The 17,009-nt window shown below is 43.3% G+C and overlaps 7 protein-coding genes across 7 annotated transcripts; 3 read left to right on the top strand and 4 right to left on the bottom strand.

The window, feature by feature from the left end:
* Positions 1 to 226: 226 nt before the first annotated feature.
* On the bottom strand, positions 227 to 1,560 carry VTP21DRAFT_606 (uncharacterized protein; the record flags this gene model as incomplete). The annotated part of the gene is made up of 6 exons (XM_069396649.1): positions 227 to 481; positions 550 to 635; positions 701 to 827; positions 896 to 1,054; positions 1,141 to 1,273; positions 1,376 to 1,560. 6 exons carry the CDS (start codon positions 1,558 to 1,560, stop codon positions 227 to 229), a joined length of 945 nt encoding a protein of 314 aa, XP_069256985.1.
* Positions 1,561 to 1,753: 193 nt separating this feature from the next.
* On the top strand, positions 1,754 to 3,306 carry VTP21DRAFT_605 (uncharacterized protein; the record flags this gene model as incomplete). The annotated part of the gene is made up of 3 exons (XM_069396638.1): positions 1,754 to 1,915; positions 2,054 to 2,607; positions 2,679 to 3,306. The coding sequence occupies 3 exons, from the start codon at positions 1,754 to 1,756 to the stop codon at positions 3,304 to 3,306; spliced, it is 1,344 nt and encodes a 447-aa protein (XP_069256984.1).
* Positions 3,307 to 3,625: 319 nt separating this feature from the next.
* Positions 3,626 to 4,660, bottom strand: VTP21DRAFT_604 (uncharacterized protein; the record flags this gene model as incomplete). The annotated part of the gene is made up of 5 exons (XM_069396627.1): positions 3,626 to 3,903; positions 3,980 to 4,137; positions 4,215 to 4,296; positions 4,372 to 4,590; positions 4,645 to 4,660. The coding sequence occupies 5 exons, from the start codon at positions 4,658 to 4,660 to the stop codon at positions 3,626 to 3,628; spliced, it is 753 nt and encodes a 250-aa protein (XP_069256983.1).
* A 2,754-nt stretch (positions 4,661 to 7,414) lies between these two features.
* On the bottom strand, positions 7,415 to 7,861 carry VTP21DRAFT_603 (uncharacterized protein; the record flags this gene model as incomplete). The annotated part of the gene is made up of 1 exon (XM_069396616.1): positions 7,415 to 7,861. One exon carries the CDS (start codon positions 7,859 to 7,861, stop codon positions 7,415 to 7,417), a length of 447 nt encoding a protein of 148 aa, XP_069256982.1.
* Positions 7,862 to 9,312: 1,451 nt separating this feature from the next.
* VTP21DRAFT_602 (uncharacterized protein) lies at positions 9,313 to 10,828 on the bottom strand (the record flags this gene model as incomplete). Its single annotated transcript, XM_069396605.1, has 8 exons — positions 9,313 to 9,683; positions 9,752 to 9,850; positions 9,919 to 10,032; positions 10,099 to 10,187; positions 10,262 to 10,296; positions 10,370 to 10,440; positions 10,508 to 10,608; positions 10,680 to 10,828. The coding sequence occupies 8 exons, from the start codon at positions 10,826 to 10,828 to the stop codon at positions 9,313 to 9,315; spliced, it is 1,029 nt and encodes a 342-aa protein (XP_069256981.1).
* A 1,437-nt stretch (positions 10,829 to 12,265) lies between these two features.
* VTP21DRAFT_601 (uncharacterized protein) lies at positions 12,266 to 13,966 on the top strand (the record flags this gene model as incomplete). The annotated part of the gene is made up of 4 exons (XM_069396594.1): positions 12,266 to 12,295; positions 12,359 to 12,656; positions 12,719 to 13,066; positions 13,134 to 13,966. 4 exons carry the CDS (start codon positions 12,266 to 12,268, stop codon positions 13,964 to 13,966), a joined length of 1,509 nt encoding a protein of 502 aa, XP_069256980.1.
* Positions 13,967 to 14,921: 955 nt separating this feature from the next.
* Positions 14,922 to 16,664, top strand: VTP21DRAFT_600 (uncharacterized protein; the record flags this gene model as incomplete). Its single annotated transcript, XM_069396583.1, has 2 exons — positions 14,922 to 15,154; positions 15,221 to 16,664. The coding sequence occupies 2 exons, from the start codon at positions 14,922 to 14,924 to the stop codon at positions 16,662 to 16,664; spliced, it is 1,677 nt and encodes a 558-aa protein (XP_069256979.1).
* Between the last annotated feature and the right edge of the window lie 345 nt (positions 16,665 to 17,009).

Below are 17,009 nucleotides of genomic sequence, written 5' to 3'. Positions count from 1 at the left end.
AGCTTAGCATAATGTTTGAGCATTATAGATGGTATTGGCATGAACAATAAATGCCCTTTTCTCGGAATTCGGGATAAAATGTGATGCTTAATTCATTATCGTTGCGTTTCCACATTCTTACAACGGAACTGGGAATACGGCGGATATATTCTAATTAGTAAGAAAATATACAAATGGCCAGTTGCTTCTATTAAAAATCCACTAACACCAATTTGAAATGAGAGGTTCACTCCTTCGGGATCCTATGCAAAATTTTGACCGCATCCTTTGACAACACATAGCTTGCTCCGCTTGCGACTGTGGTTGTTCCAACTATCCACTGCAATCCCACCAAAGCAATGGCATCAGTCCATCCGGCAACCGGAGCCGCAAGCGTCACACCCATTAGAAGCATCTGAAGAGCCGTGTTCACTTTGCTAATCATGGTGGGATGAACTTCTGCGGATGGAATTGAGAAATCAAAATAGCGTGTAAGAGTTTTCTAAAAAATCATGGAATAATGGTTAAAATAAATTAAAAGTAGTAAAAAATAAAAAAAAAACCGTTTACCGGGGGAGGCAGGGAAATGTAACGATAGTAGAAGGAGGAAATAACAAGGCCTATATCACGACCGAGAATTATCGCAGCCAGAGGAACTATCCAGGTAGAATAAGATCAATTACTCTAGAAGTTAGGTAACATTGGAGGTATGAAAATTTACCAGGCAGCAGATCTTTCATCGCCAGCGTCACCGTTAGAACCGTCATAAGCATCTTGTCAGCTGCTGGATCGATGATGGATCCCACCACGGTCTTCATGTTGTACTTCCGTGCAATATGCCCATCAACCTATCCAGAATAAAATTGCTCCCTTTAAATGTGTATGATCAGAAAAATACGAAGGCATATTAACATACCAAATCAGTGATAGCAGCTATACCCATCAGTGCAAGTGCGTACTTATATTGTTCAATAATTATAAGATATCCTAAGAAAGGCGACGCAACTAGTCGTGAAAAAGTGAGGAGATTGGGTATCGTATAGATATTTTCGTGAGCCGGAATTTGGCCTTTAATCTATACAGAGTAGGGGAGGGAAAGGGTAAAAATTGAATCATATAGCAGATCGGCAACATAAAACAATAGGGAAAATAAAAAACTACCATTTTAAATACTTGTTGCGCATTTTCGACCGCTTTCTTTGTTGTTTTTTTCGGCTTCTCTTCACTAGATGAGGGGGGCCTATTCTCTGTAGAGAAATAGCAAGTCTGGTTCAAATAGACTGGGAAGCAATATCTAGAAATGACTTAGAATCTCGCGTGGATTTTATCGGATTTCTGCTGCAGCGTAATATCGCTGCAGCGCGTCCGTGAAAGAAACAGATGCACGACTTATTACCTTGATGTTTCTTTTTTGTATTTCAGCATCGATCTCAGTCTGTGAATCGGCATAGATTCGACGCGGAGGGAGAGGTTTATAGAAGAAGTCTGTATTGTTGTGAGGTAGCGTGGACGTGTTGCGCTGAAGCATCGACTTGCCACTATGCGGTTGGAAGGGGAAAGAAGGATCCTTAAATTAGTCATTTTATGATTCCTTTAAGAACTTCCAATTTATGAAATCTAAGCCGAAGTCGAGTCTCAAACGACAAACATAAATGCTTGAAATATCATTCAATCCTTCTGATTGTCAGCGCCACTATTTGAATTTAAATTTTGAGTCAAGGTTCAGTTTTTTTACTTGCCTTCTTCACTGTGCAATAATTTTCCTACTTTTGACATGATCGCCAACACCGCCCCCAATACTATCACCTCTCTGTCTTCTCCTACACATACTAAAGACAGCGCTGCAAATACAAATGCCGAAGATTTCTATCTTAAAATTACCATTACAAGCGTGGACAAAAACCGTAAAGATCCTCTCTTTCGCTTCGATGCTGAGGTAATGTAGATCAGATTACTATTGTAGTGACCTACAACTATTAGAAACTCCCTCATTTTTCAATATCACCCGACCACCCCCGAGAAGCGCATCTATATTTTTTCCCTATTAACCATGCCATCTTGCTAATCTACATAGACTAATCTACCCCGCTATAAACGTCGCACCCTGACCAATGTTGAACGCACCTACGTTGAGTTTCAGCGATTACAGCAGCACCTTTCCATCACCCACAAAGAATGTATTGTGCCTGCATTACCTCGTCTTCCCAACATAACCTCAGATCCTGCAGAAGATACCCATCGCTTTAAAACTGCCGTCCAGACATGGATTGCTCGTATATCTACACACCAATTGCTTTCACGTGATGATGAATTAAGGGATTTTGTCCAATCAGAGTATGGGTTTTTACCTAGTACCGCAACCACCAAGACAGCTAAAAAGTCGAGCGGGCTTGGATTTATAGCCAAAGGTTTAGGGGTGGCTTCAACTAGCAACGGTGTGAAAGATGTAGATCCAGATTTTGAAACAGCCAAAAGCAGCTATCAAGAATTGGAAAACACACTAGCTTCGAACTTGCGAAGTGTGGAACGTGTTGCTAAGGCACGACGAGGGTTAGCAGCAAGTGAACAGGAGCTCGCGGTTAAGACGGTTGGGATGGGAAATGGAGAGCGTCACCAATCATTAGCAAGGTGTGAGACCATTGCATTTTTTATGCGTTCTATTTTATTTGTACTTTATGCTTGACAATGTCTTGTTTTAGTGCACTTTTGAAGCTTGCCAAAACCCTCCATCAAACCCAAGAGCTCCTACTCCTCCAGGCTGAAAGCGACACAACGCTTGCAGAAGCTTTTGAATACCAGTCCAGCCACGCATCTTCTGCAAAATTTGCGCTTGACAATAGATTGGCTATGCTCTCGGAACATGAATCGGCTATTCGCTCTACAGAGTCAAGACGAAAGCATATGGAGCGCCTACGTGCCTCTAGCACTATCAAGGCAGAACGGGTGACGGAGGCTCTTGAAGACTTGCAGGATGCCAAAGCGCATGAATTAGAGACCCAGCAGCGGTTTCAAAGAATTACCTCGTGTTTGCGCGAGGATCTGACAAGGCACGCGACTCATGGATGCAGCGATTTGGCGAAAGTTATGAATGAATATGCCATGAGACAACTCGAAGTGGAGAAAAAGATCCTAAGAGCCTGGGAGGTATTCCGACCTGATGTCGATGCAATTCGGAGACAGAGCTCTGCCTCGGATGCAGGAACTTCTGGGAATGGGGTGCACAACCCCAAGAGCTCCGGAGAAATCGCAAGAGAATCACCCATGAGTGCAGCCCCGGAAAGGCTTGACCCTCGACTATTTGCAGAGGGACTTAGTGCTGCATTCTAATTCTTTGAACGGGAAGGGAGGGTGAGAGAAACCCACGACAATAAACTCTTTCTATACACATAAAATATATATAGTATATTTTTGCCATTCTAATTTTATTTCAACGATTTATTTTGTTCTATGGGATTGTCAGCCGGTGTTCTATTTATTTAGGTCGTCTTCCTAGCTTTGTTGTCCTATTGCATTTTTTTCTCTTTGATTTTCAAATTATACAATATGCATAATATATATGTTAGTTTATTTTATATTTTTCAATATAAATATAAATATTAATCAAGGTATCTTCTATTAAGACTAGTTCTCGCTTCCTGTGCTATTCTTAAACTCTCTCAAAACGCAGTCGCGGGACTGGATCTGACGTCGCGCTGTTAATAATGTTGGCGAAATCGTCAGCCGTAGTCGTGGTATTACTGTGCTGGCACTGCTTCCAAATACCTCCATCGATGATGCAATCGAGTTTCCCGTTGATCACCACCGAACAGGAGAGGGTGATGTTGGAGTTGACTGTGCGCTCGATGGAGGCCAAGTGCAGCTCCTCGCCTCTCCCACTTTCGATGCAGGTCTTGATGGGAGCAAAGTCCTTTTCTTGCTCAATAGCTGAGGTGGAATTGAGTAGATCCAAGGAGTCAATATGCATGGTAAGAGTCAGAAATGATACACAAAGGATGCTTACCGCATTTCTGAGCCAGGGCTTCTCCAGTTATTTCCCTTCCGATGCTCTCATACTCTGCATTCATACAATTCGCGTAGCGCAACCAGTCGGCCTCTGGATAGGCCTCGTGGAAACAAAGCTGTTGAATGTTCCCCAGGCACTCTATGGCACCATGCTTACTAAAGAGACCCAAACCAAGATCGATATTGAGAAACCGAGTCGGATCAGAAAGAAAAAAGAGGGCATGAACAATTACCAGGTTGCTCCATATTGGTCCGTCTCATTCTTTTTGGCCACGTAGTTAAAGGCGAAATCAACAGGCACGGTTACCTTTTTCACTGCATGGACCAGGTATTTTGTTCATCCAGTTAGTATATTTGGACCTGTCTTAAGGGTAAGGCACGAAAGCTTACAAACATCAGTGAAGAGCGCCTCGCACCTCCTTGCGTCGGGGCAGCGGCTCATAACGAAGAGCTCCAAAGACACTGGCTTGGCATCGTCTCCAGTTGGGGCGCCCCACGTCGCAGTAGCGAAAAGAGCGGTGGCAAACAAGGACACTAGCGCTGTGCGGAACATGATCAAGATCGTTAAGCTGTTTTGATTTCGCTCCACGTGGTATATCTGCAAGGGGCCTTTAGAAGAAAATGAGAAATTGGAAAAACTGCGACAATAAATATAGTTCAGACGGTAAAAAAACGTCATTTGAGGATGGATTTTCGTAATTTTCTGAGCGCCCGGGAGAAATTGAGAGATGACCTAGGAGCGTACAAAATTAGGTGATAGTAAAGGGAAAATCGGCCTAACCATATCTGTGCTTTGGTTGTAAATGGAAATGCGCGCAAATTTCTAATCCAAGACTGGGGGATATTCATCATCTGCATCCACTGGCCATGGCAATCAATGCCGTCGATGATTCAAATATTCCCCTAGAAACCCCTTCGAGGAGTTATTCCACACTAACGCCAGGGGAGACACCTCTCCTCGCAAAGTAATAGTCAATCCGCCTTAATCAAAGGTCATTCAAACGCCTGTCATAACATTTATCCGAACACTCCGGGGAAAAGCTGCCTTTACTTTAGTTGCGATTCTAGCTCCGCTTGACCCGACCACATAAACTTTTTGATATAACTGTTTTGCGCAGAGATTAGTAAAGAAGCTGGGACCAAATCCCTAACTGCTAAATTTTGTATACAAGAGACGGACTTTCTCAAGCTTTCAATACCAGCAAAATTATTACCGAAAAATCGCTAAAATGCTACAATCTGTGGTATAAGATAGCAACACCCCACGTATTATTCTCTCTTAGGGGCTTTAAACGATTAGGTTGGGAGAGAGGTGGCAAAGCCAAGAAATTTATTGCAAAAAACACTAATTTCGCAATTCGATGTGTCATAATAATCCAAAGAATTCCTCAAATAGAGGCGAGGCGGGAATCCATACTTGACTTGTTTCTAGCAAGCTGCTCTTAAATTGTTTGTTCAGATATTATAGTAAAATGATTCTAGCGACATCTTGGACTGAGAAGCACGAACAATTTAATTAATTGCATGAGATCCCTAATAAGTGGGTTAATAAATTACTACGCTAGCTTGTACTTTATTTTTAACATTGGGAAGAAAAGAAAACAGGTGAACTAACGAGTATGATGTTGAGGATTCATAACCCATGCAAGGAGGTCTTTAGTACAAGTCAGATGAAGGGGGACTAAGCAGGAGGGAATATGTCAGCATGGATTGCTGACTATAGAGAAAAAAGAAAATTTCATCTCCAAGCTGTCCGATAATTTGAGTAATTTTATATACGACGACATGGATATGTTTTGATGATCCTCCATGGTTTGTTCAGCTTATTGCATCCTCTTAACCCTGAAAATGGTCACAAAGGTGCAGGATTCAATGAGCCCATACTCGCCAGCCCATCTACTTTGCTTGCTTTTTCGTGATCCTCTCATCTCGGTTTGCAGCAATGCAGCGTTGGAAAGATAGCCATTATACCTGAACTTGGGTTGGAGAATTGAAATTGCGCATCTTTAGGGCTTAATTTCAACCCCCGATTTGGATGAAGTAAGAAGGCCTTAAGCCGTGGCGAACAATCACAAATGGGCTTAAGTAGGGCTCCGCTCTCCACAGCAAGAATATAGGGTTTCTTCGTCAGCTGTGCTATTGCGACACCATTGGGAAAAATCTAATCACAAACTTAATAAGGATTGATATTGATCAAACGTAGCTTATTAAACAAATATCGAAGTAAAAGTTTATCTTAACTGCAACTCTATCTCATTTTAACGGAGTATTCTAGTTCTCTTTTATATAAATTATCCGCCTCTGATAATTAAAGTGTAAGCAGCATTAGCCGGTTTGAGTACAGCACTATGTAAATAGATGTGTTTTTGCTTTTCCATACCGTTAAAAATAAAGGTTTTCTTATAAATTACCCTCTGCTTCACCAATGATACTCTCACTATTCTCCATCGAACCGGATTGTATTCATGTGGGCCATTTATCCCTCGTTTTTTAATTCTACTTTGCAAAGAATTTGAATTTTTATGGTTTGGCTATAGAGGAATCATTTTAACATCGAGATATTTTGAAATTCATTTCAAAGGATTTATAACCGGATGAGACTAAATAAAACAGTTGAATCGTTCAAGAAATGAGATATTGCAATATTAAAAATGAACTTAGCAATATCACGGTCGGAATAAGCTACCAATACCAGAGGTAGGGTTTGATGTCTCTAACTGTGGCGTCATTGATCAGTAACAGACAAATGCTTGAGGCAAACTTCTTCCCTAGATACCCTCTCAATTACCAGGGTAAATCCAAATTTGATCGCAAAATTCGTGACTAAGCTGAGAAATTACAGCAAACTCGATGTGTAGCGAATTCGTCGACTCTTTAAAAATCCCCTATATATAGTATATATATAATGGTTGCGCTTAATACCTGTTATATTGGCTTAAAATATAAACAAGGGTTTGACAATGGAATAGTCTGGAGTCCAACATCATCCATAAAGCTGAGAGTTCGAAAGAGCTAGAGTGTATAAGGCCGATAAAATCAAATTCTTTTGAATTAGCCGAGAACAAGCTCTTTAAACGGACTAAATATTGGACTGCTTGCGTGAATTGCATTTTCACTGAAATTAATATTTTAAATTTTGACTGGCTTGCCTTTGAGCTGGGTGGTGAAATCCAAAGTTACCAAACTCATCTACAGGATTTAGAATGAAGCGTTTCACAGAAATTTAACACAATGTAACCAGTTGCTTAATCTGGAATAGTTACATATTTATTTTGGGTGATTCTTCCAGAGAGAAAACCCAGGAGAGTACAGGCAAACCCCAACCGATAACAAACACCGCAGGAATGGTTGGATCATAGACAGAAGTAATAGAACAACGTCCCTAATATGAGGACTTTTATTGCAGAACAAAGGCACGGAAGTAGCGCGCACATTAAAGCATGACAGCAGCAGCACCAAGGCCAGCGACAGCCATTGCACCTACTCGAACCATCTTTCCGTTGGAAGAAGCTGCAGACTTCTGATTTGCCAAAACCTGCTGAGGGTTTTTGCATCCTTCTTTGATACTCTCCGCGGTTGGAATAGAGCTAATGGACTGCATTAATTGGGGACAGACCTGAGCGCATTTTTGATAAGCGCTAATGGCAGCATCTTGCGAATTGCAGAAGCATTGGATAGCTTGCAATTGCACTTCCTTTGTCACTTGTTCAGGAGAAGTGATACCCTTGGGCATGCATTTGCCAGCTAAGCTAATTAAGTCAGTGCAATTTGTAGCGCATGAGGGATAGTTGTTAATTTGCCGCTTGAAGAGTTCAAAATGATCGGCAGCAAGGGAGAGGGTGGGGAGGAGGGTAACAAAAAGAATAGAGAGAGCCTTCATGATATAGATCGGGAAAACCAAAAGAAAAAGCGCGGTCGAGGTGTAGGTGGAGGAATAAAACTATTTAGGGCTTCAGTTTTAGTGTTTATATATAGTGGCAACAATAATTATCTGAGATAATAAAGCCTGTCCACTAATATCCAATCGTCTTAATGAAGTGCTTCGGAGGGTAGCGAGCTAGTATACTGTCATGTTATGTGATGTCCCCGTAATGGCTTGTTATTTGAACAACCAACGAATGCCTCTTGATAGTCACCGCCACAACCCAAATATGGTAACACACATGTAAAGCCACACATCCTTGAGGTGAACACTTAGCTTAATTGAGTAAATGCGAATATAGGGTGGGCGGGGATGAGCCTTCCGTCTGAGCTTTGAATGTAACGGGTTCCATTTGCATTCTCATTTGGCGAGCAATCATAATCAGGTAAGTTACCTGCATGATAGTCTGTCCTCCCGAATAAGCTTTTAGAATATTGAAGTAGGCGGGAGTGGTCTGGTGGTTCATCACTCCACTCTGTTTATTCAATTGATTTGGATACGATGAATCCCAAGAGGGAGATGGGGAACAAGAAAAGAGACAAGTTTCCCCATTTTCATAACACGGGATGCAATGGATGAGTTATGACTGCAGCTTTATTTGTTAAATACACTATGATCTTGTTTGTTTGCTGATATTCAATTGTGTTAAATAAAGGTTCACTGGATACGTATCCTCTCACAGACCGCCACAATTCAGCCTCCAATATATTGATGAAGCTTATTTGGGAAGCCGGTTATAAATTTTATAGCTCAAAAAAGGGTAAGATTGATGTGCAATGACACATGCTCAGCCAGGAGAGGCCCAGTGTTCAGATAAAATAAATAACTCTGTACATAAGCAGGTATCTACAGCAATTTACAGGATGTCGAGTTAGAAATTATAATATAATTTCTAACTTGACATCCTGTAACCTGTATATTATACAGGTGGGCTACGGAATAAAATAATTGTTTCAATTCAAATGATCCGTAAATCTCGGACAAACGGAAAAGAGAAATAGCGAAAAAAGAATTGGAATACCAGGGATTTTCTTAGCATCAACAAGTCTCTCGCGGAAAAAAAGACAAGGCTCCATATACATTCACATTTAATGTCCACTCGCTCTCCAAAGTAAAAGCGCGGACAGCTCTATTTGGATTCAGTTATTTTAAGCGGAGTGCCGTTAAGATTTCTTGATAATAATCCAGGTAGAGATCTCGAAATTGCCAAAATTGGTTATTATGATTTCCTCAAGGAGAGTGTTTGGAATCCAACTTAGTTCTGACATTGTGTAAATATGCCGTGGCAAGGATTGGGGTAGGAAAGTTCGCACTCTAAAGAAAATACATCATCCATTTTTATTCATGTTCATATTTGCAAAATAAAAAAAAGAAGGCCACGAAAATAAACCAAAATATCAAGTCCTCCATTAAATAGGTGCCTTCACCTTGGATCTAGGGTTAGGGTTTCTCAATAACGGCCGAGTTCCATTCATAGGACTGGGCTTTCCAACTCTCCATGCTGCTGACAGGAATTTATGTCCCATCCCTGCACATACCCAGATTCCTCCTACAATCCCAGAGAGCCTTACAAGAAAATGCAAAAAGGACGACCGGCGCTCATGGATTTGGATTAGAATAGGCTCGATATCATACTTGAAAAACACTCCTGGGACACCCGAAGTTCCAATGTTTTTGTTATGATCTGACACGGCGTATTGGTTTGTACGAAGAATATTATTCGAGGCATCCATGTAAGTGGTGGGAACAACCGAGATGAAGTATTGGAAACGCTGCATATCTGGATTAGTAGTGATGGGAAGGTGAGGAGGGTTATTGGAAGTCCATCTCGGCCGAGAGAAAACTTACTGTTATCGGTCGACTCAATTACATTATCTAGAGGATTTCGGATATTTGGGAAATTTTCTCCAAAAGAAAAATCATCGATTCGATGAGTGAAATTTAGTCCTAGTAATAAATGGATCAACGTTAATCACTCTCTCTCAGGTGCACCAGAATCATTAAGAAGTATTTACTGTCATGATCCACATGGGTGCCACCATGACCATGTCCAAGTGCTGTGATGTGGAGGTTTCCCATGACCTTGTTCACTTCGATTGAACCGAAAATACGACAAGCATCCGCATTTTCTGAAGAAAGATCAGTAAGAGTCCATTACAAACTCTAAAGTAGTTGAATGAAATCCAGGTACTCACCTTTTGGAACTGGTTTTTCTCGAAGCTTTTTCCTAGCGTCACGGATAGCTTTGCGAAGGTCTGTGGGAACTTGATCTCCTAGTACCTTCCTAATAACATAAGAGAGCGGTTAATACCTAGGAAGAGCACCTCCACTTGTCAAATCGTAGTTTATAATAGATACTCTAAGAGATGAGCGGTGCCAACTTCAAATTTAGCCTGGAGGAAAGGCAAATTTGATTAGTGTTTAGGGCAGAGAGCACGGGGGAAAAATGTCAGTATTTGAACTTACAGGATTGCTTGTAAGTGCTTTCTTGGCATTCAAATGCGCACCAGTCGCATCGAGGACATCCACATTTAGAACTAGATGAAGCAATTTAGGGTTAGTAAATGGCCGAAATTCTTCCTCCTTATATTGTCTATAGCTCACATTCACACGGCATTGCGACAGTAACATCTAAATTAATTTGCATCTCGCGGTAAACCTCTCTATCTACCAGAAAATTGTAATGATGGCGGAGACTACTGTACCTAGTGATATACAAGAGCAAAGGGTCAGCACGCATCTGGAAATATGAGCTCTCGATTACTAGCCCACTTACTCTCGGTATTCTGATGACACCAAAAAACATAATATCAAGACCACTATCAATGTAATCAATCCACCCCCTTCGCTCGCCTGCTGATATTCTGCTGACACCTTTGGGAACGCATCTAGCTGGAGAACTTGCCTTTTAATACGGCTCAACATCTCCCTTAACTTCTCTCGTCACTATTCTAAAGGTATGCGAATTTCAAAGATGTATTTTCTGGAGAATAAGCCTCGCCTGTCGTCCCTCAAAATTGTTCATTCGAATTTGGTTGATCTATCAATTTCTAAATATGTGTGATGTGAATTGAGTGTCTTTTATTAAAGCAAATTCTCTCGTGGTTGCATCCTTCCTTACCCATCTCAATTTTGTCGTTTATCGTAATTATACTTTAGCCGGTAAGTAGTCCATTCCATTATGATATCCTGTCCATTTATTCAAACATCCATCCATCCATCCATCCATGTATTCTTCTCTCAATGTTAACTTCTATAATCTATAGACAATGAGAGCCAAGTGGAAGAAGAAGCGTCAAAGGCGTCTTAAGCGCAAGAGAAGAAAGATGCGCGCTCGTTCCAAGGTATAGTATCGCGAGCAATAATTTTCATTCTTGCTTACGCATGGGTGGCCTTTTTGACTAAATTCCTATCGCCCCTTTCTCTCCCATAGTAAACGAACGTCGCCCGACAAGAAATGACTGCGTTGAATCACTCTGATTAGCTCATTTTTCGTTTTAATCAATTGTAAATTGAATAATAAAAGCAAATATGTCGGGTTTTAGTCTTTAATATTATAGTATTGCATTTTGAAGAATGCATAAATTTGGTGCTTTCATCACGAGAACTCGGATTCCCAACAGGAAACTTGATTCGATTAATGAAATATTTTTCCTTCCAACATCTTCAACCATGCGTAGTGACCAAGAATTTAGCCTCTATTGTCAATGCGGTATTGGTTCACTAGCCTTGGAATTCTAATCGAGACTCGAAATCCAACTTGCTCGTCAATGCCGGATCAAGATGCAAACTGCCTATATCCCAAAACCATCTAACACCTAAAAATTAGGCTCTATCAAGTCATGTATGAGGGCCAATCCTGTTTAATATCCTTTATAATCTTGATGCTCTTATTATTATAAAATATTCTCTGATTATTTATACATATTTTTTTTATTTTCTATACAAAATATAGCCGTTATGGTTAGCGAAATCCATAGATATTCAAGGTTGCTCTGTATCATTGCCTCATGTTTCCGCTACCATCCAATCTACAGTAATAACCTACGGTCATTTTACATACAAGCCTCTCAAAAATACCTGATAAATTTTGGGGAGATATCTACTCTTTTCAGCTGCTATTTTAACGTTTTTTTTTTTCTCTTCATTCCTTAGTATTTTTTGTTGGCTATAGCTGATAAGTAGATAATTGAACAAAAGAAAAGATCATAATTACCGCTTGCATTGTTTGCCAGTGTTTCTATCTTCTTAATTGGTTTATTGTAGTATCATCAGTTTCATTCATTAGATATACCCTTTACAAGATTAATTTTTTATTTTCTTTCGTCCATTACCGTCATCGTTTAGTTTATTTAACAAGAAATGGGGGCGCTTTTGTCACGTTATAACAAGGTAGTTTTCACTGGTCCATTTCAATGACAGCAGCTGTGATCCCTATTAATGTGTTGTTTCTAGACTGACCCAAGCGATTGGGAAAAGATCCTCTCCGATCTCGACTCTAAAATTCAGAAGGCAGAGCTACGTCTCTCCGAGATTAAAGTGCGCGAGCGCCGAGTTGTTATAGTGTGGCTAGTTTATTCTTTACTCGCGTACTCGCTTTATTGTATTGGATTCTTCTCGTACCTGAATCGCGCTTCTGACGCGTGGGACTCTTGGGTCCTCAAACTTTTACCTGTTTTGCTGGGGCCTGCGATTGTGATGGGTGTGAAAAAAACCATCTCCATGTGGTATCGGAGAAAGCAGACAAGTGAAGGTAAGGTCCGACTCCATATCAGCTTATGATGCTTTATTAAATTCTCTTTATGCTCATTTCAGAGTCTCGCCTGGGGCATCTTCGTGCTAAACAAAAGCTTAAAGTCGAAGAGCTTAAAAAGCGTACTGCCTATTATGCCACCAAAAATTTGCTAGACCGATACGATTCTTCCCAGCGCAAAACTGGACAACCACCGCAGATATCGACCCCTAGCGGGAAAAAGCCAAATCATCTTGGAGCGGGTCACCCACAGACGCCGGGTAAGCCAGTACAGCCGATCCAGCCCAATCTTACTACGCTGCGGCAACGTACACCGGCGCCAAACGCAGCACCCTTGGCTGGTAATGCCACTCCGGGCAACCTAAAGGGGAGTATGATGACGCAGCAGCCCGCTACTCCACTTGTTCGTGGTAGGCCAGTCAGCACTTGAAGGAAGTTATGAATTTCCAACTCACGACTTGCTTTTTGTACCAATAGCACCCTCTCCAACCAATGAAAATCCGAACCAGCGGCCTAATACTCTCCAGAGCACAGGCCAGCGTAATTGGTATGATCGGCTAGTGGATGTCATTGTAGGTGACGAAGGACCAGAGACAAAATACGCACTCATCTGTGAGAATTGTTTCTCGCACAATGGACTCGTCTTGCCGCAAGAGGTGGATGATATACAATATTTCTGCCCTAACTGTAAACATTTTAATCCATCGCGCCGCAAACGGCGCATGGGCACCACGTCGGTTCCCTTACCGCATGCTGACCTGGCAGTGCCATCACGCCCGGTGACTCCCATGTCGGAACACAGTCCCATTGGTTCGCGATCGACCTCACCCATCGGCGGTGCACAGCCTGCGTCGATGGCCGCCTCCTTAGGAAACCCGAACGCATCCATTAATTTTGTCTCTCCTTCACAGCCTATACAACGCGGAAGAAGCCTAACTCCCCGACGTTTACCGGCCATGCGAGATGGAGGGACGGGCCGGAATGGAAGCCAGAGCTTGCGACGACGCTTCTCAGCGGCCTATTCCACAGGGGAGGAGATGGCAGACGACGAGAGTGGAGAGATCGGTGAAGTTGCCAGTGGAGAGGAAGATAAAAGGGGGCTGGAGGCTGAGAGAGACTTGGATGAGTCGATGGAAGCGGAGGGGATAAATGCGGAAGAGGAGGCGCAGCTGGAGGATGAGAACGAAACGTCCGGGAAAAAGGTGAGGAGAAGTGAGCGGATCCAGAAATCGAAAGGGAAGAAGGGGAAGAAGCAGAGGGAACGGGAGGAGGGGGCGTTGGGGGATGAGGACAAGTCCCAGGAAGAATAAAGGAGGAAACGCGGTTTACATTCTTATTCATTTATCTTACTTTAAATGGTTACTTTAATTTCCTTTCCTTAACTTTGGTTCTATTATCTTTTTTCTTTTTGTCGACTCGTGTGATCTTCTACATTATATTATACTCCTATTTTATTTTTTCTTCTTTTTTGTTCTTCCTTCGGATAGCTTTATTGTGTGTTTGGTTTCTCCGTATATTCCTAAGCCTCTTCCATTTTTCGTTATTGATGCTCGCTCGTTTTCTTGTCTGTCTTCGAAATATTTCCTCTGTCTTTGCCTTTTTGTACGGCTGCGGTGATAGGGTTGGTTCTGAAAGAGAAGTGACTGGTGTGCTTTGCAATTTTCTGTTCCCGTGCAAATGAGCCATGTTTCATGACATTTTTATTGAGGGCTGGGGGGAGAGCGGGGCCTAATCTGTAACGCCAGGAGCCTCGGGCGGCCACTTGATCACCCTCATAAAAATAGTTGATGAAAGGTGCGACCTTCGGGTCAAAAAGTTTGTGACGGCTGTGTAGGGTTGGTGTGGAAAAGCGTGGCCGATGATAAAACCAGTCAAATTGCTCCTCTGTCTCCATTGGAGCCACGCCATTGGCCAATGCCGCTCCTCGTTTAATATTTCAATGTTCTGTTCTATTTTCTGCTGTGCTAGTCCGCGCGTTTTATTCTGTTACCTGTTTGTTTGTTGGGCTTTGTTTTGTCTTATTGCCCTTTGCTCGTTTCATTTGTGCCCGTAATGCCCCTATGACGGTGGCCATCCCCGCCCTCTCTCTCTAGCATCTCCTTCCAGTGTCTCCCCCTTTATCCCCCATCTCCCTGATCCACTGTGCGCTAATCCTTGCAAACCCTCCCTCCCTCAGCTTGCCTCTGGCTAATCCCTCCTTGCTCAAAGACCCGAAACCTCTCTCCCAATCATAATACCATCACCCTCAGCGACCGCAGCGAAGTAATGATACAAGGAGTTTCGCGACTCAAACGAACATCCTCGCGAGAAATCCTCTCCGATGATCCCGGCCACTCCACAACCATCGTGGACCCGAACATCTCCCTCACACCCCCCTCTTCGGCCTCGATGGACGGGGAGCCTTCGGCGGAGAAACTCTCCAAAAACCGGAGTATGGCCATTGAACACATGATTGATCCCACACCACAGCCATCACGGCCCATTGTGGAGGCAAAAAGGTAAACATAAAAACATCAGATGATGGCCTGGATGGAGAGCAGAAGCTCATATAATTTTCCCTTTAGATTAAACAAAGATACCAAAAACGTGCCCTTTCACCCCTTACCAGTATCCCCGCAGCAGTCGCAGGCTCAGGCGCGCCTGAGTCTCGAGGAGACCTCCCATTCTCCTTCGGAAGGTGAGCGGACACCTAAGCGCGCTCGCGTTGTCGCCCCTAAGCCTTCCGAGTCCCTAATAGATGAGCAGCTGCGTGCGACTCAAAAGCTCAAGCAGCAGCAGCAGGCGATCATCGAGTCGAGGCAGCTTGCGCTGCAACAGCGGGGAGGCAGCACCGGCCGTCACCCTTCGTCCCAAAATAGCTCGATTGGGGAGGTCTTGTCACGACACTCGCCATCACTCCCACAGCCTCCCATTGTTGGAAGCAATATACCTCAAACACGGAGAACCAAGGGACGGCCCGGATCGCGGAATATGCGGAACCTTACTATTTATGCACCCTCGTATTCAGATACACACTTGGCGCTGAGGTCAGCACCCCTGAACCTGGGTTATCATCACCAGCAACAGCAGCAGCAGCAAGTGATTTCCGCTGCACCTCACAGTTGTCATCAGCAGATGTTGAGTGCTCAGTTTGCGACCCCGACTGGAGGCGCCACCGGGAGCAACGTGGACGTCAAGCCAAACACCGAGTCTCGGGCGTGTGCTTATCCCAACGTCGTGCCCGCGAACAATCACACCATCGGTGCCCTCATATCGCCCCGCGCGACGGAATTCGCACCAAAAGCCGCGGTGTTTAACCCGGCCCTCGCTCATCTCCACCATCACCACCATCACCCACATCATCCGCACCACCATCTCCAGCCACACCCCCCTCATACTTCGTCACATCTCGCCTATCCCCCGCCCCCCGATACTGCACCAATATTGCTCCCCCGCTCTGCCCGCCGTTCCCCCCCCATCCCTGTGGTCGACGGATCTACCAAGGAGCTGCACCGGCAGAGTTTCTTGGCACCCTTTGAGAAACTTTACGAGAACATCAACGCCGCTCGAGCATTGAAATCAACCCTTGAGGACCAGATGAGAAAATCCACCGCGTTGCTCCAGACGCTGCAGCAATCGACCGGGATGATTGAGGGCCTCGTCCACGGGTACTTCCGTGAGGCTTGGCAAGAGAGACTGGCAGACCAGGAGGAGATTAGAGAGATGCTTGTGAAGTTGGCTGCCCGAGTCGAACGCTTGGAAGGATTGAACTCCAGCGGGGAGCCCAATGGCCGAGTTCCGTCCAACCCTCCTAGCACCGGAGACCGTGTTTCAGGCAATGCTGACCGTAATGAATCCACAACAGTGGCCGGCAGCTCTAATGTATCCCCCCCGGCCACGAAGGAGGGCGAGAGCGCTTCACAAATGTCCTTGAAACAGCCTCATCCCCTCAATCCTGTTGAATACGAAGCGATCCTAGGGAGCTTGCGCGAGCGTTTGGAGAAGTTGGAGAGACAAGTGGATGTTTAAATATCACTCTTATTTTTTTTTCCTTTTATTACCGACCCTCATGATCTATATAATACTTTCTTCTGTGTACGAACTTTATAATCGCTTATTATTCATTACGTCTATTTTTTTCCCTTCAACCAACAGTAAATATTAGTCTCTTCTTCATGTTGTGGCTGTTTCCTTTCTCATCGTTATAATTGTTTTGGCGAGGTCAAAGCTCGCTGGATTTTCTATTCCTTTGTTTTGTTTTCGTTTTTTTATTCTTATTATTGTTATTATTCTTTTCTTTTTTTACCCTCTACTCTTTTTTTATCTCCCAAAACTTCGATATATATAAATACAGTATATATCTATTCATCCCCC

This window comes from Calcarisporiella thermophila (genome assembly GCF_041956535.1).
Source record: "Calcarisporiella thermophila strain CBS 279.70 unplaced genomic scaffold VTP21scaffold_1, whole genome shotgun sequence".
In the NCBI taxonomy this organism is placed as follows: domain Eukaryota; kingdom Fungi; phylum Calcarisporiellomycota; class Calcarisporiellomycetes; order Calcarisporiellales; family Calcarisporiellaceae; genus Calcarisporiella; species Calcarisporiella thermophila.
This window is presented reverse-complemented; position numbering and strand designations above follow the sequence as displayed.